This window comes from Cyprinus carpio, chromosome B13 (genome assembly GCF_018340385.1).
Source record: "Cyprinus carpio isolate SPL01 chromosome B13, ASM1834038v1, whole genome shotgun sequence".
In the NCBI taxonomy this organism is placed as follows: Eukaryota; Metazoa; Chordata; class Actinopteri; order Cypriniformes; family Cyprinidae; genus Cyprinus; species Cyprinus carpio.
In genome coordinates this window covers 4,591,281-4,616,590 of record NC_056609.1, presented here as the reverse complement: position 1 = coordinate 4,616,590, position 25,310 = coordinate 4,591,281, and the positions used below count along the sequence as shown (strand labels likewise).

Sequence of the window (25,310 nt, the reverse complement as noted above, 5' to 3'; positions counted from 1 at the left end):
GTGACTTAATCAAGTGATATATTCAGCTTGGCAAAGTTCTCCAATGTGAAAGCTACAGTAGCTGAAATTCTCATTGGTTAACAAATGCCTACATCAGAATGGGTTTCAGTGAAAATGATCATTTTCACATCAATTGATTCACATAACTTAGTAAAGTTGCACAATCACTACACTCTAAGAAAAGCCTTTAAAGATTTGTGTATATATTTTTTCTTACAGTGTACTGTGTAGATACCCTTAATATTTTGACCTGCTCTTCTGTTGTTTTTACTTATTTGTTTCGCTAGCAAAATGATTTTATTCACACATTCATTTAGTTTAATGCAGGTTAGTGGGAAACTCACCACGGCACTGTGAGAACCAGACGTCACTGCCTGCAATGTACACAGCTTTGATTTTAATGTAGTTTTTCTCTGTGCACACAACACAAGCCTACTGATCAGTGTGTGAAATTGTTAATGGACCAAAATATGATTACCAGGACTTGGTGTGAACAAGCTATCTTTCCATAAGAAATGGAAAAACCTTCCAGTGTCACTCTTACACACGTTCAGATCTAAAGCACTGGAGGTCAAGGGCCGTTTCCCTCAGTAAAGTCCCCCGGACCCATCTCCTGCAGGAATTTAGGACTGTCATAATCAGACGACCTGACAAAGCCTTCAGAGTCTCCACCATCCTTGTCCTCTTCAGAAACCTCACGGAGATCCACTACGGTGTCATCAAGTGTTGAGACTGTTTTGGACTCTTCCTCAGTCTGGGAACTGGGGAGTGCCTGTGATGTCACTGGACAAATGTCTGTCGGCTCAGATTGGGAAACAAGCATTGTATGAGATTCCCTGGAGATACTGCACCACTGCATATGGAAAGGAGCAAACGGTTAGTCTTGGTACTGCCAGGAGTCAACAGCAGTTCCTCTTCAGGAACTCGAGCTGCGTCAAACGCTTTGGGGAACGCGTCTAGCGTGAGCGACTCTGAATATCGTGTGAAATCAGTCCAATGGAAGAGCGTGACGTCACAGGCGGGGTGACGTAAGCGACCAGGAAGCTATAAAAGCACATGCCGCGCAGCTGGCATCAGCTTCGCGTCTTCAGCAAGCGCTCTGTGTGTGCATGTCATTTTGTCTTGTGAGTCTTATTTACTGTTGTCTCTCCAGTAGAGCTCCAAGCAATGTCCAAGTGCAAGGCAGTTATTGATGCTAAGAAGGCCTCGGCCAAGAAGCCCTGACGCCAGAGAGCCAGGGCGTCAGAGGGGAGCCTCTGCTGGGGTAGAGCGGTGCACACCGCATTACACGGTGCCCGTCTCGCCTCAGCGCCCTCTGGGGGCCGGTATGCCAACCCTGCCAGTGTTCCAGGGCGCAGCGGCGGTCCCCAGCGAGCATCATTCTCAGTATCTTCCACCCGTGCGCGTAGCGGGGCTGAGACGCTCGCCACCCCTGCGGGGGCCTCTTCCACCAGAGGTCAGTCTCGAGAGACTGATTCCCTTAGTAGATTATTTGCCAGCGTGGAAACTACTGCCAAATGTATCTCAATGGGTCCTGCACACGGTAGAAAAAGGCTACCGTATTCAGTTCGGCTCTGCACCGCCGATGTTCAACGGGGTTACTCCGACGATAGTCGGCCCCGAGCAGGGTCTGGTTATGGAACAAGAAGTGAAAGCCCTATTAGAGAAGGAGGCCATCGAGGTGGTCCCTCCTCAAGACAGGGAATCCGGATTTTACAGCCGGTATTTCATAGTTCCAAAGAAGGATGGGGGGGTTGCGTCTGATCATAGACCTACGGGTCTTAAATCGATCAGTTATGAGACTGAAGTTCAAGATGCTCACGATCAAGCATGTTGTAGCGCAGATCAGGTCCGAGGACTGGTTTGTCACAATAGATCTCAAAGATGCATACTTCCACATATCCATCCTTCCACAACACAGGAAGTTTCTGAGGTTTGCTTTCGGGGGCGAAGCTTACCAATATCGAGTACTTCCCTTTGGCCTTGCACTCTCACCTCGCACGTTCACGAAATGTGTAGATGCGGCTCTGGTCCCCCTGCGCATGCAGGGCATCCGCATTCTCAACTACATCGACGATTGGTTGATTTTAGCTCAGTCAGAGCAGGTTGCGGCTCGGCATCGAGATGTCGTTCTCGCGCATATGGGGGAGCTGGGTTTGAGACTGAACGCCAAGAAGAGTGTACTTTCTCCAGTTCAGAGAACCACCTATCTAGGCGTAGTATGGGATTCGACCGCGATGCAGGCACGATTGTCCCCTGCCCGTATCGAGTCGATCCTCATCTCAGTCGAGAGAGTCAAAGAAGGCCAGTCACTCACTGTCAAACAATTTCAGAGATTGTTGGGTCTGATGGCAGCTGCATCCAACGTGATACCTTTTGGCCTGCTGTACATGAGACCCCTACAGTGGTGGCTCAAGACCAAGGGATTTTCCCCAAGGGGCAATCCACTTCGAACTATCAAGGTCAAGCGGCGCTGCCTCCGTGCCTTAGACATGTGGAAGAAACCTTGGTTCTTGAATCAGGGCCCAGTGCTGGGAGCTCCTGGTCGCCGTGTAACACTAGCGACGGATGCTTCCCTCACTGGTTGGGGTGCGGTCATGAGTGGCCACCCTGCCCGCGGTCTGTGGAGCGGTCGCCATCTGACATGGCATATCAATTGTCTAGAAATGCTAGCAGTTTATCGTGCACTGAAGCACTTCCTCCCAGACCTAAGGGATCACCATGTGTTGGTGCGCACCGACAACACATCGGTGGTCTCTTACATCAACCACCAGGGAGGTCTGCGTTCGCGCCCCTTGCACAAGCTGGCGCACCAGATCCTTGTGTGGTCCCAGGGCAAACTCCTCTCACTCAGAGCAGTATATATTCCTGGGAAACTGAATGTGGGAGCAGACATACTGTCGAGGCAGGGGCCGAGGCGCGGGGAATGGAAGCTTCACCCCGAGGTGGTGGAGCAGATATGGAGAATTTTTTGCAGAGCTCAAGTAGACCTCTTTGCAACTCAGGAGACAGCACAATGTCCCCTTTGGTTCTCTCTAGTTCATCCAGCTCCCCTGGGACTGGACGCTATGGTACAGACCTGGCCGAGGCTTCGTCTGTACGCATTTCCCCCTATTGCTCTGCTCCCGGGAGTTCTGGCGAGAGTACGCCGGGACGGGGTCTGTCTATTGTTAGTAGCCCCATTCTGGCCGGGCCGAGTATGGTTCGCAGATCTGGTCTCGCTCCTCGACGGCTCTCCTTGGGAGATACCGATCAGGGCGGACCTACTCTCACAGGCGCAGGGCACGATAATTCACCCTCGCCCGGAGCTGTGGAAGCTGTGGGTGTGGCCCCTGAGGGGGCGCAGTTCATAGCATCCGGTCTCTCAACCGAGGTTGTTGAGACCCTCCTCCAATCCAGAGCTCCCTCAACGAGGAAACTGTACGCCCTGAGGTGGAAACTCTTCACCTCATGGTGCAGAGACCGCCAGCTAGACCCAGTAAACTGCCCAGTTGGTACAGTTCTGGAGTTCCTACAGGCCAGGTTCTCTGCAGGGTTGACCCACTCCACGTTGAAGGTCTACGTGGCGGCCATTGCGGCCTTCCACGCCCTTCTCGATGGTCAGTCTTTGGGAAGACACCCATTAGTTACACGTTTCCTCCGCGGTGCGCTGAGGCTGAGACCTCCAGTACGGTCCCGTATTCCCCCGTGGGACTTGGTTGTGGTGCTAGAGGCTTTGTGCAGACCTCCATTTGAGCCTATTCAAGATATTTCAGACAGACATCTGACACTCAAAACCGCCTTTCTGTTGGCCATTACCTCTCTGAGGAGAGTAGGAGATTTGCAGGCCCTCTCAGTGGCCCCTACATATCTGGACTTTGCACCTGGCATGACCAAAGCGTTCATATACCCTCGAGCGGGATATTTTCCTAAGGTCCCCTCTGTCACACCACAACCTGTAGTGCTGCAGGCTTTCTGTCCTCCTCCCTTTCGGGAGCCCGACCAAGAGAAGCTAAATTGTATGTGTCCAGTTCGAGCACTGGACGCATACGTCCACAGAGCTGCCCTGTGTAGAAAAACAGACCAATTGCTTGTATGCTATGGTCCCCCCAAAAGGGGTTCTCCTGCTTCTAAGCAGTCTATTACTCGTTGGATAGTCGAGGCTATCAACGCCACCTATGAGTCCTCTGGTCGTCCCCCGCTGTTGGGAGCCAAGGCTCACTCCACACGGGGTATGGCGGCCTCCAAGGCCTTTTTGGCAGGTGTATCCATGCTGGACATCTGCAACGCTGCGGGGTGGTCCACGCCCTCTACATTTGCAAGATTTTACGGCCTAGACATGCCGGTCACTCCAGGCGCATCCGTCCTCTCGTCCTAAGCTGTGCTCTTCGGATACACATTAGGCAGGGGTTTGGGAGTCTGGCAGCGTTGGTACTCGTTCCCCAAAGCGTTCGACGCAGCTCGAGTTCCTGAAGAGGAACGTCTCTAGGTTACGCATGTAACCCTAGTTCCTCGAGGGAACGAGACGCTGCGTCTCGGAGCCATACCCCCCGGCACCCCTGCCGGCGCTTGCTGGTACTCGAAGCTGATGCCAGCTGCGCGGCATGTGCTTTTATAGCTTCCTGGTCGCTTACGTCACCCCGCCGGTGACGTCACACTCTTCCATTGGACTGATTTCACACGATATTCAGAGTCGCTCACGTTAGACGCGTTCCCCAAAGCATTCGACGCAGCGTCTCGTTCCCTCGAGGAACTAGGGTTACATACGTAACCTAGAGACGATCACCAGACACATCACAAATACAAAACACTGCAAACAACTCCTAAAGGAACAGTTCTAGAATTATGAAGAAAAAAACACAAAGTGAATGGACTGAAAGACACATACCAATCCTTGAGACATTTGGGGGATTTTGGACCATTTCCTCCAAAGCAGCCACACAAAGCCAATGATAATGAAGAGCACAATGGCCCCTCCGCCTAGCAAAGCTGCGATTATTCCCGTTTTGTCTACAGAAAAGTCAAGAACAATTCAATGAAGCGTCAACTCTAGTACTCACAAATAATAATGACTTTATTTAAGATAATGATAAAGTTCAGAAAAGATATTTATGAATTAAAAATGTTTTTAGTAACATTTCTTTTGCTTTAGCCACCGCCTTGGATTGGCTTGTTGCAAGTTTGTTACACCGTATTATGGGATTGCATTCTCTTCTCAATACAGAAGATGCTAAAATTTGGCAAAACAATGTTTTTTTGGAATCAGGGTACTTTTAATCATATTTCAGTAGTATGTTTTACATAAAAATTAATTAATTACAATAATAAACAGATTGCAGTTATGTCTGGTTCAGCTTGTGGCACAGAAATGCCTCACTGAAATGGTTTAAGCCACAGCTCCACAGCCCTCTCTGATTTCACGATTTTTCACCCCTTTCTCATGTAGTGGACTATATGACATTAAGTGTATAGGGAATAGTCAGTGAGGGGATGGCAGTGATTTCAAACACAGGGGAACATGTACAAACAAGAGCTCTCACATACGCTCACTGTTTAGCAGCCATCAGGATCAGAGAAATAAATACAAGTTCTCACACACTGCCTTCAATTAATAGCATGATAAGAAAAATTAAAACAATTAATGATGATAATGGTTTTACCGGTCTCAGGCGTCTGCTGAGGGACACACACGTTTCTGTAGGTATATGAAGGAATACCAGCAATCATCCCTTCAAGCTTCAGCTCCACACACTGTCCAGCAATGCTTTGGTTAAAGTGGATTTCTGCAGTGCACAGCTCCTCATCCTCAAAACATGAGTATGAAATAATTTGCTGTGGAAGGAGAAAAGAACAGAGTGATTATAAAAATTAGTTCATGGAGGAGTCTGTGCGACTGCTTTTCCAACCTCATCATGTGTGACTGTGTACGTAAATTCTTCATTCAGTAGGTCTTGCTTATGAAGCATGAAAGGGTGCTGAAAGAACACTTCAATCACATCTTTGTGGACAGATGTATTCACAGCTGGAAAGTCCAAAGAGCCTGTAAAATGCAAAAGCCGATATTGCATTAAGAAAGTCAAAATAACAATAAAAAACTGAAATAGAAAAGTCATCTGGTAATAGACTAAAGCAAATTAATTCCAACACTAAAATTCAAATATCCAAATAGATTTGCATTTCCTGAAGGAAAACACTAGAAGTGCGTAAAGGCAGCAGAATGACAGTTAAAGATTTAGTGAAGCTATTTTCTTTTAGGCTTTGGTTCTGGGTAATTGAAATGCTGCTGTATAAGCCCTGAGTATACTTGATTTTTGTATGTGTATGCTAGCGTGTAACTTAGGGTGTATTCACACCAGGAAAGTCCGCTAGTTCATTTGCTTTGGTCTGGACCAAAATACAATGTTGATTTTTTTTGTTTTGTTTTGGTGTGGTTCGCTTTCACACTTTCCTTTTTGCAAGTGAACCAGAAACTGTAAACAAAACACACGTGTAATTTAAGGGATACTCCACCCCAAAATGAAAATTTTATCATTAATCATTTACCCCCATGTCGTTCCAAATCCATAAAAGCTTTGTTCATCTTTGGAATGCAATTTAAGATAGTTTGGATGAAAACCGGGAGGCCTGTGACTGTCCCATAGGCTGCCAAGTAAAATACACTATCAAGGTCCAGGAAAGTATGAAAAGCATCATCAGAATAGTCCATCTGCCATCAGTGATTCAACCGTAACATTATGAAGCGAGGAGAATACTTTTTGTATGTGAATAAAACAAAAATAATGATTTTATTTAACAATTTGTCTCCTCTGTGTCTGTGTCACATCACCGTAGCACCATTTTGAAGAATATGAGCTGAACGCAGGCAGCTTACGCTCTTCTATATCAGCCGCGCCACAAGGATGCGCTGTTTTATTTCAAATCAAAGCTTAAATACCTGTAGAAAACGTATCCTTATATTATCCAAAATGGCACTACGATGATGTGGAGAGACAAAGAGGAGACAAATTACTGAATAAAATCATTATTTTTGTTTTATTCGTGTACAAACAGTATTCTCGTCGCTTCATAATGTTACGGTTGAATCACTGATGGCAGATGGACTATTCTGATGATACTTTTCATACTTTTCTGGACCTTGACAGTGTATTTTATTTGGCAGTCTATGGGACAGTCTCAAGCCTCCCAGTTTTCATCCAAAATATCTTAAATTTTGTTCCGAAGATGAACAAAGCTTTTATGGTTAAATAACAACACATTTTTAACTTAAAAAAGACCAAATCATCAACCTCTATTTTAAAATCCCACAAAGGTCATCCATTCATTGGCTCACCCATTTAACCGTACCAGAGTTGGTTCTGTAAGCAGAACGAGACCACCTCTTCAGCTGGGTCTCTGTACGGTTGTTTGGTCTGCACCAGAGTGTGATTGCTGTATTCACACCTACCCAAAAGATCCATGAACTTGGGGGGACACGAACTTGAGTTTGAGTCAATCGAACCAAACAAGACAGGTGTGAATACACCCATAGCCTTTCAAAGTATACTCCTTTTGATAGCATGCACGAAAACAGGCAGTCGATGTGCTCTAGAAAGCTTCATCTTTGTCCAGCGTCTGCTCTATTTTTCTCCAGAACTTATGAGCAATAAAAATATCTTTGTATTCCTGTAAACTACAGCTGCCACCATCTCATAACCCCCTCAAGCATCTGTTGTTGTTGCAGTCTCTGCTATTTTGTTGTTGTTGTTGTTCCATCATTGTCCAGTGTCTGCGCTATGTTTCTCCAGAAGTTGTGACCAATAAAAATGTCTTTGTACTTTTTTAAACTAAAGTGGTTGCTATCTTATAACCACCTCACACAAACTCTTGTCAATGTGGGCATCTGTAGTTGTTGCAGTCTCTGGTTTTTTTTTTTTTTTTTTTTCCGTCTCTTCAGTTTCATTTTCTACTGTGAAACAGTGGCTCGGGTCAACTAATTAGTGCAAAACCAAGTCAATGTGCATGTGTGACCTGCGCATATAAAGTAAGCACAGTTACAGAAATCCGGTGACGAAATTTGCGTCAAACACACTGTAAACAGATCCTCGCTTATGTGTAAAAACTGAAGTATGCTTTGGCCGAAAGGCTAATTAAATGTTTGGATTGACTCTGTACACTAAATGGTTTGGGCTGAATAAACTGAAAATGTTTTATAGGAAGCAAGCCCTAAAATGTCTGAGAAATATCAATAGTGTTTCATCATCAACAGTACCTTGCAAACACTGTAATAAACAGTAATACTGTATCCATATGATTGAGTTATACTCAGAAAACTTACATTTATATTTATGTTTGTTCCTATCAAAATAGCCTTTGCTGTAGGTGAATCTAATGGAGACGTTTTCTGATTTCTCTTGCCCATCATGTGCCGTCACGAACACTAAGTAATCGTCATCCGCATTTCTGCTGTAGCTGCTGATATCAAGGTACGTCTGAGAGGTGTCCACTGTTTGGGAAGCACTAGAGATAAATGAGACAGAAAGATTAAGGAATGTGATTGTGATTAAGTAATGTTTTTTTTTTTTTTTCTTGATCAGCTACTTTTGAAACACACATACCTTTCATAAGGATTGACCAATACACTGAATTTCGTCTGTTCAGTTGGGCTACTGTAGTTCCAGTAGAGGATGTTCACAAAGTTGTGACAAACAATACTGACATTTGTTGGAGAAGGAACTGTAGAAAAAAAGAAAAAAAAAAGAAGTTAGATTCACATTCAGGTTATTAGCTTATTTAGTTTATTATATACTCAAAGCTCATGAGAGCAACGAATCCTTCCAGTATTGCTCAACGGCTACTGAAATGCTGAGTTATCTTAAAACGGATGTCATCTTCAAAGATGTCACAATCTTAGACTAGATTTTGAGTTTTGCTCAAACACAATCACTGAATTTTGGACACACGCGACTGAATCTTATTATCCAAACATAAATGTTTACAATGAGAGTGGAAAATACATATAAAAAGCATTTTTTATTATTTCAGCAGGGGGGAAAAAGAATTGTCATACTTCCATAAAGAACAACAGAAGAATCTGCTTTCTTACTCCGAACGAAGAATGTAGATTCTCTCCTTTGTTCTTTTACAGAAAGCATCAATATGATCTTTCCATGATAACATATTGTCAATCTAAATACTTGCATGTTTTAACCTTTCAGATTTTTTCATTATGAATAAAAACAGGCGTTGTGTAAGTATCAGATGTAGACCCAAATATAATCTCTTCTGTTTTACTTGTATTAATGACAAGATCATTGTCGTCGCACCACTCTACCAATTTAGTCACACCCTGTTGATGGAACCCAGGACTGTCCCCGTCATTCCACACAGATATTAAAACAGTGTCATCAGAATACTTTAAAATATACTGACTTAACATGTCAGTTCGACAGTCATCTGTATACAAGGTGAAAAGTATGGCAGAACTGACATAACCTTGCGGGAATCTGACATTTGTTATGATAGCGGATGATAGTGTTTTCTTTACTTTGATTCTCTGAACTCTATTAGTGAGGAATGAGATATACTGTACCAATGAATCAAATAGGGATTTACACCCAACTGTACACCTTTATGGTATTGAATGCAGAAGAAAAATCTAAAAACAATGGTCTTATAGTTGTATTGGATTTATCTAAATGTTTAGAGATGATATGGACCAAAGCAGCAACTGCATCTTCAGTACTACAACCTTTCTTATAGGCAAACTGCCAAGGATCAAGTCTATCTTTAGCAATCCTTATTAAGTGCTGAAGTAACAATCTTTCAAGACATTTCACAATTACTGAGATAAGGGCTATTGGTCTAAAATCTTTATATTATCTTGGACATGGAATTTTAGGTAATGGTTTTATATACGCTGTCTTCCATAACACAGGGACAGTATGTGTGTCAACTGAAGCTTGAAATACTGATTGTCACACCGGAGCCAATTCATGTGCAAAATTCTTTAAAAGGCCCACACTACATCCATCTGGACCAACAGATTTTTTCGTATTTATAGACTGAAATGTTTTCCTAACAACCTCAACTTCAACACAAATTCTGTCTGATGATGATGGAGCCACAGTATCTATTATTTCATTGCATTTGACATGTGTACCTATTTATTCAAATCTGGTAAAAAAATAATAATAATAATAATAAAAAAAGTCATTTAACTCATTCCCATAACGAAGTTCATTAATTACAATAGATTTGTTTGAAGACGACAATCCATAATGTCCCAAACCTTTTTAGTATTATTAGTCTTAAAGGCCTCTCCAAACGCCTCATAAACTTCTTTTGTTTCTTTTAGTTTAATTTTTAATTCTCTTACTGTTTGTTTAAATACCCTAATATCCTTATTCCTAAATGCTACTTTCCTCAGATTTATAACTTCTTTAATACCCTTAGTCACATATGGTTTGTTATTTGGATAAACTTTAATCTCTTTTGTAGGTATGACCAGCTCCACACAGAAGTTAATATAGTCATTTAACCATTTACCAGAGTTTAGAATTGGTGGCATACTCTTTGACACTTACAGGTGCATCTCAATAAATTAGAATGTCATGGGAAAGTTAATTTATTTCAATAATTCAACTCAAATTGTGAAACGTGTGTATTAAATAAATTCAATGCACACAGACTGAAGTAGTTTAAGTCTTTGGTTCTTTTAATTGTAATGATTTTGGCTCACATTTAACAAAAACCCACCAACAAATTCTCAACAAATTAGAATATGGTGAGATGCCAATCAGCTAATCAACTCAAAACACCTGCAAAGGTTTCCTGAGCCTTCATATAGTCTCAAAATGGTTCACTAGACTACACAATCATGGGGAAGACTGCTGCTCTGACAGCTGTCCAGAAGACAATCATTACAGCCTTCACAAGAAGGGTAAGCCACAAACATTCATTGCCAAAGAAGCTGGCTGTTCACAGAGTGCTGTATTAAGCATGTTAACAGAGAGTTGAGTGGAAGAAAAAGATGCACAACCAACCGAGAGAACCGCAGCCTTATGAGGATTGTCAAGCAAAATCGATTCAAGATTTTGAGTGAACTTCACAAGGAATGGACTGAGGCTGGGGTCAAGGCATCAAGAGCCTCCACACACAGACGTGTCAAGAAATTTGGCTACAGTTGTCTTATTCTTCTTGTTAAGCCACTCCTGAACCACAGACAACATCAGAGGCGTCTTACCTTGGCTAAATAGAAGAAGAACTGGACTGTTGCCCAGTGGTCCAAAGTCCTCTTTTCAGATGAGAGAAAGTTTTGTATTTCATTTGGAAACCAAGGTCCTAGAGTCTGGAGGAAGGGTGGAGAAGCTCATAGCCTAAGTTGCTTGAAGTCCAGTGTTAAGGTTCCACAGTCTGTGATGATTTGGGGTGCAAAGTCATCTGCTGGTGTTGGTCCATTGTGTTTTTTGAAAACCAAAATCACTGCACCCGTTTACCAAGAAATTTTGGAGCACTTCACGCTTCCTTCTGCTGACCAGCTTTTTGTAGATGCTGATTTCATTTTCCAGCAGGATTTGGCACCTGCCCACACTGCCAAAAGGACCAAAAGTTGGTGAAATGACCATGGTGTTGATGTGCTTCACTGGCCAGCAAACTCACCAGACCTGAACCCCATAGAGAATCTATGGGGTATTGTCAAAAGGAAAATGAGAAACAAGAGACCAAAAAATGCAGATGAGCTGAATGCCACTGTCAAAGAAACCTGGGCTTCCATACCACCTCAGCAGTGGTCAGAAACTGATCACCTCCATGCAACGCCGAATTGAGGCTGTAATTAAAGCAAAAGGAGCCCCTACCAAGTATTGAGTACATGTACAGTAAATGAACATACTTTCCAAAGGGCCAACAATTCACTAAAAATGTTTTTTTTTTTTATTTTTTTTATTGGTCTTATGAATTATTCTAATTTGTTGAGATAGTGAATTGGTGGGTTTTTTGTTAAATGTGAGCCAAAATCATCACAATTAAAAGAACCATAGACTTAAATTACTTCAGTCTGTGTGCATTGAATTTATTTAATCCAGAGTTGAATTACTAAAATAACTGAACTTTTCCACGACATTCTAATTTATTGAGATGCACCTGTAAGCATCCTTGACATTCACAAAGCACTTATCAAGAATATTGTTATTTCTTGTTTGAGTCTTTACATACTGTTCAAATCCTGGCACCAAAGTCTCAAATTTGTATTGGTTTAAATCGCCCAGCACGATCCCAGGTGCATCTGAGCAGCTGAGATGTAGTTTGTGAACATGGTCTGCTATCAGGCTGGCTGTCTGAGTTGTTTTACAGCTGGGCGGAACAGTATACCACGGACACCAAAATACAATCAAAGTCTCTAGGCAGATAGTAAGGTCATGCCGAGAGTTTCCACATTGGGATCACACACCTTGCATTTTACTGAATACGCTCAGCACCATTTATCATTTATATATACACAGATGCCACCTCCTTTACTTTTACCCGAAACTGTGTCTCTATCAGCTCGTACTAATGTAAATCCAGGGACCTCAAAGAGCAAGTCAGGCACTGAATACTGCAACCAACTTTCCGTAAAGTAAAGCAGAGATGCCTCTTGAAATTCATAACAGTAGCTTGTGTGTGATCTTATCACATCCACTTTGTTGTGCAGAGAATGCAGATAACTAAAGAACGTCAGAGGTGGCCGACTGAATCTCCTTCACAGTCGTCTCCGAGTACCACCTCTTTGTCCTCTACTCTTTTGTTTTGTTCTCACCAGCTCATGAGGAATATTTTCAAACAAATCTCTGAACTGGTGTGTTCTCATCTCTTGAGTCATCATGAAGTTTACCCCCAGCAACGTCTCCCGGCTATACAGGCGTCCAGACGGCACTGTGATGCCACATGTTGTCAAGGTTCCACGTACAGTTGGAGATTGCATTGCCAAACATAATCCATAGAGGCCAATTGTCCACATAATCAAAATCAAGAGTGCAATTCTCCCAGCCTTTATCTTTCCACTTTTACAAGACCACAAACCATGCACTTAACAAACCATGAATAAACATTAGACAAACAAACAAACAAACAAACAAACAAACAAACACAGTATTATTATTATTATTAAAATAAATTAGGGGGGAAAAAAACAATAGGAGAAGGTTTTTACTGTATGCATGTACTGGGTGCCTATGTTGGTTATGATTATGATTACTCTAATTGTGGGAAATAAGAAAAACAAAATTAACCTTTTAAATTAAGCCACTGGAGCCATCAGAGTAGACACAAAGATTTTACAGCTTTAACAATGGCCCTAACTAGGAATTTTTAGGTATTGGTGTTAGATGGTAAAATATTACATCACACAAGCACAAAAAACAGTGAACACATAAAGCCCATAATGCAGTTTCTACATAGGAACTTTAAGGAAAAATTAGCAATGAAAAACAAAATAATAATAATAATAATAATAATAATAATAATAATAATGAAAGACTTGCAAATATGTATGAGAACATTATGTTGTAGAGAAGTGAAATTTATAAAGCAGAAATATCACTTTTTACTTGTAAGAGGAAGTTTAGTGCTGCTAACAGAGTACTTATTCAGTTTTGATGTATAAAGGTTTATATATATATATATATATATATATATATATATATATATATATATATTCATATATATATATACAGGTCCTTCTCAAAAAATTAGCATATTGTGATAAAAGTTCATTATTTTCCATAATGTAATGATAAAATTAAACTTTCATATATTTTAGATTCATTGCACACCAACTGAAATATTTCAGGTCTTTTATTGTTTTAATACTGATGATTTTGGCATACAGCTCATGAAAACCCAAAATTCCTATCTCAAAAAATTAGCATATCATGAAAAGGTTCTCTAAACGAGCTATTAACCTAATCATCTGAATCAACTAATTAACTCTAAACACCTGCAAAAGATTCCTGAGGCTTTTAAAAACTACCAGCCTGGTTCATTACTCAAAACCGCAATCATGGGTAAGACTGCCGACCTGACTGCTGTCCAGAAGGCCATCATTGACACCCTCAAGCGAGAGGGTAAGACACAGAAAGAAATTTCTGAACGAATAGGCTGTTCCCAGAGTGCTGTATCAAAGCACCTCAGTGGGAAGTCTGTGGGAAGGAAAAATTGTGGCAAAACGACGCTGCACAACGAGAAGAGGTAACCGGACCCTGAGGAAGATTTTGGAGAAGGACAGATTCCAGACCTTGGGGGACCTGCGGAAGCAGTGGACTGAGTCTGGAGTAGAAACTTCCAGAGCCACCGTGCACAGGTGTGTGCTTTTGAATCAGAAACAGCGGCAGAAGCGCCTGACCTGGGCTACAGAGAAGCAGCACTGGACTGTTGCTCAGTAGTCCAAAGTACTTTTTTCGGATGAAAGCAAATTTTGCATGTCATTCGGAAATCAAGGTGCCAGAGTCTGGAGGAAGACTGGGGAGAAGGAAATGCCAAAATGCCTGAAGTCCAGTGTCAAGTACCCACAGTCAGTGATGGTCTGGGGTGCCATGTCAGCTGCTGGTGTTGGTCCACTGTGTTTTATCAAGGGCAGGGTCAATGCAGCTAGCTATCAGGAGATTTTGGAGCACTTCATGCTTCCATCTGCTGAAAAGCTTTATGGAGATGAAGATTTTGTTTTTCAGCACGACCTGGCACCTGCTCACAGTGCCAAAACCACTGGTAAATGGTTTACTGACCATGGTATTACTGTGCTCAATTGGCCTGCCAACTCTCCTGACCTGAACCCCATAGAGAATCTGTGGGATATTGTGAAGAGAAAGTTGAGAGACGCAAGACCCAACACTCTGGATGAGCTTAAGGCCGCTATCGAAGCATCCTGGGCCTCCATAACACCTCAGCAGTGCCACAGGCTGATTGCCTCCATGCCACGCCGCATTGAAGCAGTCATTTCTGCAAAAGGATTCCCGACCAAGTATTGAGTGCATAACTGAACATAATTACTTGAAGGTTGACTTTTTTGTATTAAAAACACTTTTCTTTTATTGGTCGGATGAAATATGCTAATTTTTTGAGATAGGAATTTTGGGTTTTCATGAGTTGTATGCCAAAATCATCAGTATTAAAACCATAAAAGACCTAAAATAAATTAATTTTTATCATTACATTATGGAAAATAATGAACTTTTATCACAATATGCTAATTTTTTGAGAAGGACCTGTATATTAGAGCTGGGCAATTTAACACATTAGTATCACTATTAATAATTAATTAACACTGACAATTATTTTAGCACGCATGAACGCAAGGGTTTTTTTTTTTTTTTTTTTTTTTTTTTTTGAAAGCCTGTTGCTTGCTGGCTCTGAATACACACAGACAAACCATGGGTCACAAGAGAGGTGGGATGTTGATCAGTACTAGGGTTATAACGGTATCCCGGTATGACAGTTTATCCTGATTTGAACGTGCATGGTTATTATACCGTAAATGTTTGCATATCTACAGTTTAAAAAAAAAAGGTTAAAAAAAAATAAAATGTCTCACCCACACATATGCAATTTATTTCTGCTCGGCCGCTTCACTCTGCATTTAGGTACTTGGCTGCTTACAGGCACCTACAGCAGCAAAAATTACCAAGATCATATCTAATCTCCATCCCCCGCCGAAAAAAAGTTAAAAATCTGCAGTATGGTAATACTTGGGGGAAAAAAATAAATAAACGGAGGGTTGTCATTGAGGACGGATCCAATTTGCAAAAAAATGTGGACACAAAGTGGCTTCAAAAGCAAGCAATACATCCAACATCTTCGCTAATATTCGCGGACACTATCCCTCCGTGCAGATAAAGGTGTGTCGCATTTATAAAAAGTTATATATTAAAGCTGTATGGTTTCTGTGATGCACAGGGAATCCCGGTGAAGTCGTGAAAATGGTCATTTACAGTATAACGAGGATGTCACGTAAAAGTTAAACCATAGACTGTATAAAAACATGGACGCAGTGTCCGTGACGTCACCCGTAGACTCCTGAAGGGCGTTTTTGAAGCTCAAAAGCCCTGTCCCAAATGGCACACTCCGGACTTGTGGACTTTCTCAGAGTTCACACTTTGGTGACGTCATGTAGTGCAGACCTATAGGGCCCTTGGTGCCTATTTTTTGGGACAGACTCGATCATCATGCCGGAAATAACGGTCTGGTTGTTTTTTGACAGGAGCTGCAGGTTCGGGGAATATGCTGCCTATGATCCATTTGAACTAAGATTACAATTTTAACACATAATAAATGTGCGTGAGTTTCAGATGAATTTACAGGTTTAAATATAAATACTAGGTTTACATATGACTCAGTAAAGCCCTGACATTCGGTTCTATTTATTTAATGAATCATAATGCGATCATATTATTCAACGCGCTAATTATTATGTTTGAGATATCAACCACTGGTCGATGACCATAATGTTTGTATAAACTGTAGGTAACAACTGGTAAAATGTACACCTAGGTCATAAAAACCGTAATGATACCTACACTTAAATATTTTCTTCTCAGCCATGTCATCAATTGCTTTTGAGTGAAATCTCCTCCCATCTGTTGTCTGATTGGCATTTCGCAAGGATTCCTGGGTAGTTAAAGTGTGCGAAGCCTGTATCTATGCCACTTCAAGGGTACAAAGGGGGCGCTGCTGAGCACACTTCAGAGCATTAAAATGCTGAATGGGATGGCCTACGGACTCGTAGACTCGGCGAGCACGCGCAATTTAAGTCCACGAGACCAAAAGTCCACATGAAGTGCGCCATTTGGGACAGGGCTAAAGTGTGCGAAGCCTGCATCTATGCGGGCTTCACGGAAGACCTCTTCAAGGGTACAAAGGGGGTGCTGCTGAGCACACTTCAGAGCGTTAAAACGATGAATGGGACGGCCTACGGACTCGTAGACTCGGACAGAACTCAAAAACTAAGTCCACGAGACCGAAAGTCCACATGAAGTGCGCCATTTGGGACAGGGCCAATGTGTGCAGAGTGGGCGTCGCCATCTTGGCAGCGCGTCACTGCGCAACTCTCCCGGACAATCGAAAATGGGCAAAAAGGTGGGAGCTGGTTGCTGAAGCCACGCCTACCTAGCTCAACGGCAGTGTCAGCAGCAGCAATCCACCTGTCACTCAAGTGGCCACGCCCTTAATTATGCAGAACTTTAAGGCTTAATAAGCCTTTAAGCAAAATTAGCTATATAGACCAAATTAATTTTTTGAATCTGGCTGTAAATGCTTTTTTTTCTGCTGTAAAGTTGGGCACTTTAACATAGGGAGTCTATGGGACTGACTCCCTTTTGCAGCCAGCCTCAAGCAGCCAGTCGATGAATTGCCGTTTTAGTCACTTCCTTGTTGGCTTCACGAGAGAGCGGGAGGTTGCTGCTCGCATAAAACACGCAATCTGATGGATGGATAAATCCAAAAATTATAAATGATTCTGTGAATATTAAAGCACAAAGAGATTGCTATTTAAATAATTGCTGGTTTCTGCATGTCTCTGAGTGGCGCCGTTTTATCTACTACAAACTGAAGTATGCATAATGGTGTTTTCAGCGTCTACATAAACATCACCAGAGCTGCTCTGAGAGAAAACCTAAATAAACATTTCCTAGTTTTATTTGAGAAAAACCATTGTCAAAAACACTCTGAAACTCAAAGGTAGACTACAACCCGTCAAAATAAAAGTTTGATTTAACTTGAAATTATGACAAATATATTAGCATTGCACAATGTTCTTCAAAGTTATAATATCAACAATAATAATATTATTTATAGTAATTAATTTATTTAAGCATTATTTTTAAGGAATATCATGTTTGTCCATGTTTTAACTTAGTATAGCCTACCTCTGTTGTGCAGAATTTTGTCAGAAATAAAGTTGTTAAATTTTCATAAAAAACATTAATTAAAATTTTTTAATGAAATTATTATTTATTTAGAAGGGAGACTTCAATACTGTCATTAAAATGGTTTCAAGTTTGTTGTAATAAAGGATTTGTTCACTCAAATCACTTATTTTCTTTTAAAAGTCATTGTTACTGATTAAAATTATTTTTTTATATATACCGTGATATTTTCTGAGACGATTATCATACCGTGAAAATCTCATACCATTACAACCCTAATCAGTACTGGCTTGGGATGGGCTTTATTACGCGTCTCAACCTACGAGAGAATTTGGGGTGGGCCTAAGACTGCAAGAGTGCTCACATGAATGCTCCTAAAAAAATTTTTTAGGCTAAGCATTAGGGCTGGTCCAAATACCATTTTTTTGAGCTTCGAGGCGTGCCTCACGCAGGCAGGGCTTATATGCTCTGAGAACGGACACTGCACTAGTGATACAAAACACACAGGTCTGTTAAGAGCAATACTTTTAATATAGACAAATTATTATTAAGATGTGCTACTGTACTTTTTTTATGACTGCCGTATTCGCAAGTATTTTCCAAGCAAATTAAGTGCACGTTTTTATCATGTGTAAAATTACTGATTAACATGTTGGATAAATGCAGCTCGTGTTTTTTTTACACCAACAATATATAGGCGTACTACTTACAGAACTCAGGTGATTTTTCAAACTTGATGTGCTGTTGTGGTAGGCCAGTTTCAAATCGCAAATTTGGCACACTGCGACATTTTTGCCTTCTCTTTCAGATGAACTGAATCATGACGTTCATTCATGGGTGATTCATATTCAAATGCGAATGAGAACCGTTTCGTGAGGGACGCCAGGTGTTTGAGAGAGAAAAAAAGAAAGAATATTCAAATCTCGAAAATCGAATGCCAACCCACCGAATTAATATTATAATAATTGAATATTCTGGTCCAGCCCTACAAAGCATCAACAGTCACTGTGAAGAAAAAAATAAATAAAAAAAGTTTCACAATATTGTAATTTTTTGAGATGCACCTGTATACAGGTGCTGGTCTTATAATTAGAATATCATAAAAAAGTTGATTTATTTCACGAATTCCATTCAAAAAGTGAAACTTGTATATTATATTCATTCATTACACACAGACTGATATATTTCAAATGTTTATTTCTTTTAATTTTGATGATTATAAACTGACAACTAAGGAAAATCCCAAATTCAGTATCTCAGAAAATTGGAATATTACTTAAGACCAATACAAAGAAAGGATTTTTAGAAATCTTGGCCAACTGAAAAGTATGAACATGAAAAGTATGAGCATGTACAGCACTCAATACTTACTTAGTTGGGGCTCCTTTTGCCTGAATTACTGCAGCAATGCGGCGTGGCATGGAGTCGATCAGTCTGTGGCACTGTCTGCTCAGGAGTTATGAGAGCCCAGGTTGCTCTGATAGTGGCCTTCAGCTCTTCTGCATTCTTGGGTCTGGCATATCACATCTTCCTCTTCACAATACCCCATAGATTTTCTGTGGGGCTAAGGTCAGGCGAGTTTGCTGGCCAATTAAGAACAGGGATACCATGGTCCTTAAACCAGGTACTGGTAGCTTTGGCAACCACCAGTGCAGGTGCCAAGTCCTGTTGGAAAACGAAATCTGCATCTCCATAAAGTTGTTCAGCAGCAGGAAGCATGAAGTGCTCTAAAACTTTCTGGTTTATGGCTGCGTTGACCTTGGACCTCAGAAAACACAGTGGACCAACACCAGCAGATGACATGGCACCCCAAACCATCACTGACTGTGGAAACTTTACACTGGACCTCAAGCAAAGTGGATTGTGTGCCTCTCCTGTCTTCCTCCAGACTCTGGGACCCTGATTTCCAAAGGAAATGCAAAATTTACTTTCATCAGAGAACATAACTTTGGACCTTTAGTCCATACGAGACTCCATTTTGTCTTTAGGCCAGGCGAGATGCTTCTGACACTGTCTGTTGTTCAAGAGTGGCTTGACACAAGGAATGCGACAGCTGAAACCCAAGTCTTGCATACGTCTGTGCGTAGTGGTTCTTGAAGCACTGACTCCAGCTGCAGTCCACTCTTTGTGAATCTCCCCCCATATTTTTGAATAGGTTTTTTTTTTATGTTTCACAATCCTCTCCAGGGTGCGGTTATCCCTATTGCTTATACACACTTTTTTTCTACCACATCTTTTCCTTCCCTTCGCCTCTCTATTAATGTGCTTGGACACAGAGCTCTGTGAACAGCCAGCCTCTTTTGCAATGACCTTTTGTGTCTTGCCCTCCTTGTGCAAGGTGTCAATGGTCATCTTTTGGACAACTGTGAAGTCAGCAGTCTTCCCCATGATTGTGTAGCCTACAGAACTTGACTGAGAGACCATTTAAAGGCCTTTGCAGGTGTTTTGAGTTAATTAGCTGATTAGAGTTTGGCACCAGGTGTCTTCAATATTGAACCTTTTCACAATATTCAAATTTTCTGAGATACTGAATTTGGGATTTTCCTTAGTTGTCAGTTATAATCATCAAAATTAAAAGAAATGAACATTTGAAATCAGTCTGTGTGTAATGAATGAATATAATATACAAGTTTCACTTTTTGAATAGAATTAGTGAAATAAATCAACTTTGTTTTCAGTCAGCATCGTGGTTATGGACACTCATAAGTTTCAGCTGTGTACTGTCAATCATCTCTTTATCACCTCTTTTGCTCATGTGTTAAAAGTTCCACTGTTTCAGTTCTTGGTTATCGGGGCTTTTCTTTACTATGTGTTGTGGTGCATACTTCTATGTTGTATTTACCCTGTTTGGATTATTAAAGACCGCCTATGCCTATACATACACTCTTGCTTTGTTTGATTATTGATTATGATTCCAACCCGAGAGTGACAGAGTAACACCTCCATGTACACTGTCAAACAAGGTTTAAGGCCACACTGATTTGCAGCTGTAACCATGTGTGACAATTCAGTGACATTTTCACACCCACTCAGATGAGACCTAACTGTGGTTTAACTGTAATACATGTGTGAAAATAAAACCAAAGGCTACATACCATGTGTTCTAGAACCTTTACTGTACTTTAAAATAAACAACTCAAAACTGGACCAGAACATTTTTAATCTATTGCTGGCTGAACACAACAATAATAGAGTAAGAAAACGTAAGAGAAAGACATGAAGGAATGAAAAGAACAACAGGAAGGAAGTGAAAGATGCGAAAGAGAAATAAGAGAAGGTTTAACACGCAAACACGGAAGAAAAAAAAAAATACAACCATATGAACAAGAATTAGAAATCTAAAACCCTAAACAATCATTCATTATAAAGACAAGGCAAACTGACATTAATGACTTCAATAGAGATATGACATCTGCTAAAGTCAACCCTGAGTGGGAATAGCTGGAAGTCATGTGATGATCTGCCATTAGAGCAAGAGAAATGAAGATCCTGCAGGTAAAATGTCATTGTTAAGTTATATAATATCTAACAGATCATTCTATATTCAGACACAGAAATACATAAAAATACTAAGGTTTTATCATATACATATTGGAATGTAGCCTATATGCCATAGATCTGTTAAGAATAAACAACCTGGATTTATTTATTCCCAAAAAACCTTTTATAACATGTAAACATAAATAAAACATGCTTTACTATACATAGAAACAATGTGATAATCAACACTACCAACAGATAATAAACAACTCTATTTCTCTCTTGCAGATGCTCTTAAATCATTTAGCATGCTGATGAACTGCAGAAAGACAGCAACACTGACCATCCACTTTTCCAGCCATCTTGTTTCATGAATACTCTGTCTGAAGAGATAAACCTTACTGAATAAGCCATGAACCACAGAACAAAGAAAAATAAAACAAAAAAAAACAGAAAAAAAATGTGTAACTCAAATGTTTTATGAGGCAGTTCAAATTATGTAAATAATAACAATAAAAATCATAAAAATAGGAACAATATATGACAGAGTAATTTAAGTGTATTGAAGTGTTTTCTCACAGAACTGCACATCTGTCTGTGCGTCCAGCCTGAGCTGATGACCTCACCGTCTCAGTAACATCCCTCCCAGTGTTTCATGATGCACACGGTCTTCACTGACCTTTCCTGCCGTAGTTTGCGCTCCCATGGTAATAACAACCTTTTTGACTGATGGACCGCTCCTTAAGATTAACGGTTCTTCTCCAGTAATTTGGCAATTAAATAAATTTTTCCTACAGAAGCACATATCTTCGCTTTTCACACTGTTATCACATTCTGATAACTGTACTGGCACCACAAACTCACTATCATTTCTGCCACCATCTTGTGCCTCAGTCATTAATCATAGTGAATTTCACCTCAGAGTATTATTACTTTTTTCTTTACTTATTCATTTGTTTGCTGTGGAAGCATTAGGATAATATACAGGTAAAATTGTGAAATAATATTATTTTAAATTTTGGCTGGATTACCAAAGAGCTCTATCAACCTCAAAAAGAGTTCAAAAATACAACTGCCTCAATCAACGTAAATCTCTTATCGCATTTTATCTCCTCTTGAGTTTAAATTTATTCTCTTATTTTTATTCTTTTAGTCAATTTTACTTTCTTGTTCACATTATATTAGAGCTTTTAAGCAGAAATATATGTCTTTTGCAAATTACTTTTTAACCCCTTTGTGGTGCTAATTTAAGTATTTTTATATTCACACAAAATTAATCATTAAAATACCAATAAAAAAAAAAAAAAAAAAAAAAAAAAAAAACCACGAAAAAAAAAAAAAAAAAAAAAAAAAAAAAAAAAAAACAACAACGCTGTAGTACCGTGGTAATTTTGGTAGGTTACTATTATTAGTGCAATATGGTGATGTAAACCCTTGTTTGTCCTCCTAGTACATCCTCTTTAACATTTAATTCAACAACAAAAAAAGGAGTAGGAACATTTTTGTTACTGTACAAATGAAGTCAACAACACCAAAAATGAAGGGGAGCCTTTAAATATTAGCACACAGTCAAAAACTTACATGCTCGCTCCTATAGTACAAGTCATACCCTACCATCAGCGATCCACGTATTTAAATAATACAGAGGAAGCAATTTCATGACAATATACTGATTCAATTGTTATTTATTTGAAATATGACGAGAAAAGCATGCTTCATATTTCATGGACGCTTACAATGGGACAGATAAAAAGATATGTTATAACAATATACCGTTAGCGTGGGAGGCTTCAGGGAAAATGATACTCACCAAAAACCAAAGACACTTGGAAACAGTAAGGCGTAAAATACACCAAAGTAGACAATAGGATACTTCGACATTGTCATAAATCTGTTTTCTAAACCGTCGCAGGGCGTACTCAGATGTGTTTTCTAAAGCCTTCCCTGAGTGGGCTCTGCGTTCTCGCCTCTCCGCGCACTCACTTCTGCTGCAGCCGGTCTAAAGGGTTGCCAAATATTCCACCTGACACAGCCAGACTGGTGGGCGGGGCCGTGATTCTGGCCAAATTAGATACATAGCTTAGGAGCAGCTTTTGATCAATGACAAGATCAACGATCACCTGTCAGTCAGGCCCATGCAGTCAGTTGCTTGCTTCCAGGGCCTAAAACTTTTTGCTTCTGATGCATTTCTGTACATATTCCCGACAGCAGTGCCTTTATGTTCATCCAATCTAGAAAAAAAAAAAAAAACACCTTCACATACAATAAGGTCTCTTTTGATATCTTTGGTTAATGCCTTAACTGACATGAACGGGCAACAAACAAAATTTATATATATATATATTATATATATATATTATATATATATACACATATATATAAACATTTTACATTTACAAACCTTTATTAATGTTAGGTAATAAACATTGTGCATTGTTTGGTCATGTTAGTTCACAGTGCAATGACTGTTAGTAAACATAAATTTTTTTATATATTGGAAAACGTTCAACTAAACTTAGATGATTAATAAATACTGTATAAGTGGTACTGTCTAATCCAGTTAACTACTGTTAATGTTAACAAACCTTGTTAAATTCTCAGTTTAACATTTCAGTCAAGTAATTCTATCTAAAGACTTATTATACTTGAGTGCTTTAAATTAATTTAAATAACATATACAACTTTCTTTTCTGCAGACATTATATTAATTACTATCATTCTAAAACTGGTGAAAGGAAAAAATTCACAATTTAATTTTCAGACACACATGGTGCAACATGCAAAAATGAAAAAAACTTAATTTTTTTTTTTCCTTTTTTTTTTTTTTTCTTTTTTTTTTTTCTTTCAGTTACTTCATAAATTAATAATTGTCTAAATAATAATCTCTTCCTTTTTCAGTTCACTAAATGTGTGATTAAGAAATGATAATTTGAATAAAATCTAAACAATTTTATATTTTTCCATTTTTTTTATCATACAATTTGCACTGTGGGGGTGTGCCGCAGACTGTTTCACAAACGCTTAACGTTTCTTAATGTATCCTACTAAAACAGTAACACTGGATTAACACCTTATTAATAATAAACAGCTAGGCTACTATTTACAGACAAGCAGAATAGCCCAGGCAGCCGGTAAAATTAAGGCAAATTAAGCGCTAAATTTGCACGTCAAGTATCAGAATATGAATGCAACGCGCCGATTTGTTCCCATAGAAAACTATGCCACACACACACACACACACACACACACACACACACAACACAACAAACACACACCACACGCACACACACACACACACACACACCACACACACACACACACCCACTGGAGATATAGGCTAAAGATTTATTCATAAAACATCAGCCGCGGAAATCCGTCTACATATATCGCCGTGTGATGTTTGACCTGTAAAAGCTACATTTGATTAGGCCTATAAATGTTTATAAAATATTTGCATATAGTTTTTTTCAGCAGGCTACAACATTACCACGAATTATGTAACTCGGCGGCAGCTGATGCCGCTGCCACTTCCAAAGTCCGTGAGTGCGTGAGGGGGAGTCGCCTCACTAGGGCTATCGCCCCCTCAACCAAGATGAGTGTGAAAATAGATTTTATTTAAATATGAAATATAATGGTTTTTTAAATAGTATCTATATATATATATATATATCTGAATATATATATATATATATAATATATTTGCCAAATGCATTAGGCTTTCTAGCAATGATGCTACTATCGCAAAACATTTAGGACAGTCCGTTTCACAAAGTCGCATTTTATTTGTTACTCTGACACAAATTCCCACGAAGGAAAGCGGTGAAACTACTGAGTAAGGTATGATGAAATATTTTTTTACATGTTTTATAGAGGGCCTCATAGATGATCGTAGTTTGATAATTATTTCGCTGCATGAATTTGTTATTGGTTTGTTGCTGTTCAAGTTGTTCTAACTTAAAATGATGCATCTGTTAAATG

General features: G+C 40.0%; 1 protein-coding gene across 1 annotated transcript; it reads right to left on the bottom strand.

The window, feature by feature from the left end:
• Positions 1-23,398, bottom strand: LOC122139326 (interferon gamma receptor 1-like). The gene is made up of 7 exons (XM_042736110.1): positions 23,145-23,398; positions 8,574-8,692; positions 8,294-8,475; positions 5,886-6,019; positions 5,640-5,811; positions 4,868-4,989; positions 1-853 (listed from the first exon to the last, which is right to left on the bottom strand). The coding sequence occupies exons 1-7, from the start codon at positions 23,217-23,219 to the stop codon at positions 572-574; spliced, it is 1,086 nt and encodes a 361-aa protein (XP_042592044.1). The 5' UTR covers positions 23,220-23,398; the 3' UTR covers positions 1-571.
• Between the last annotated feature and the right edge of the window lie 1,912 nt (positions 23,399-25,310).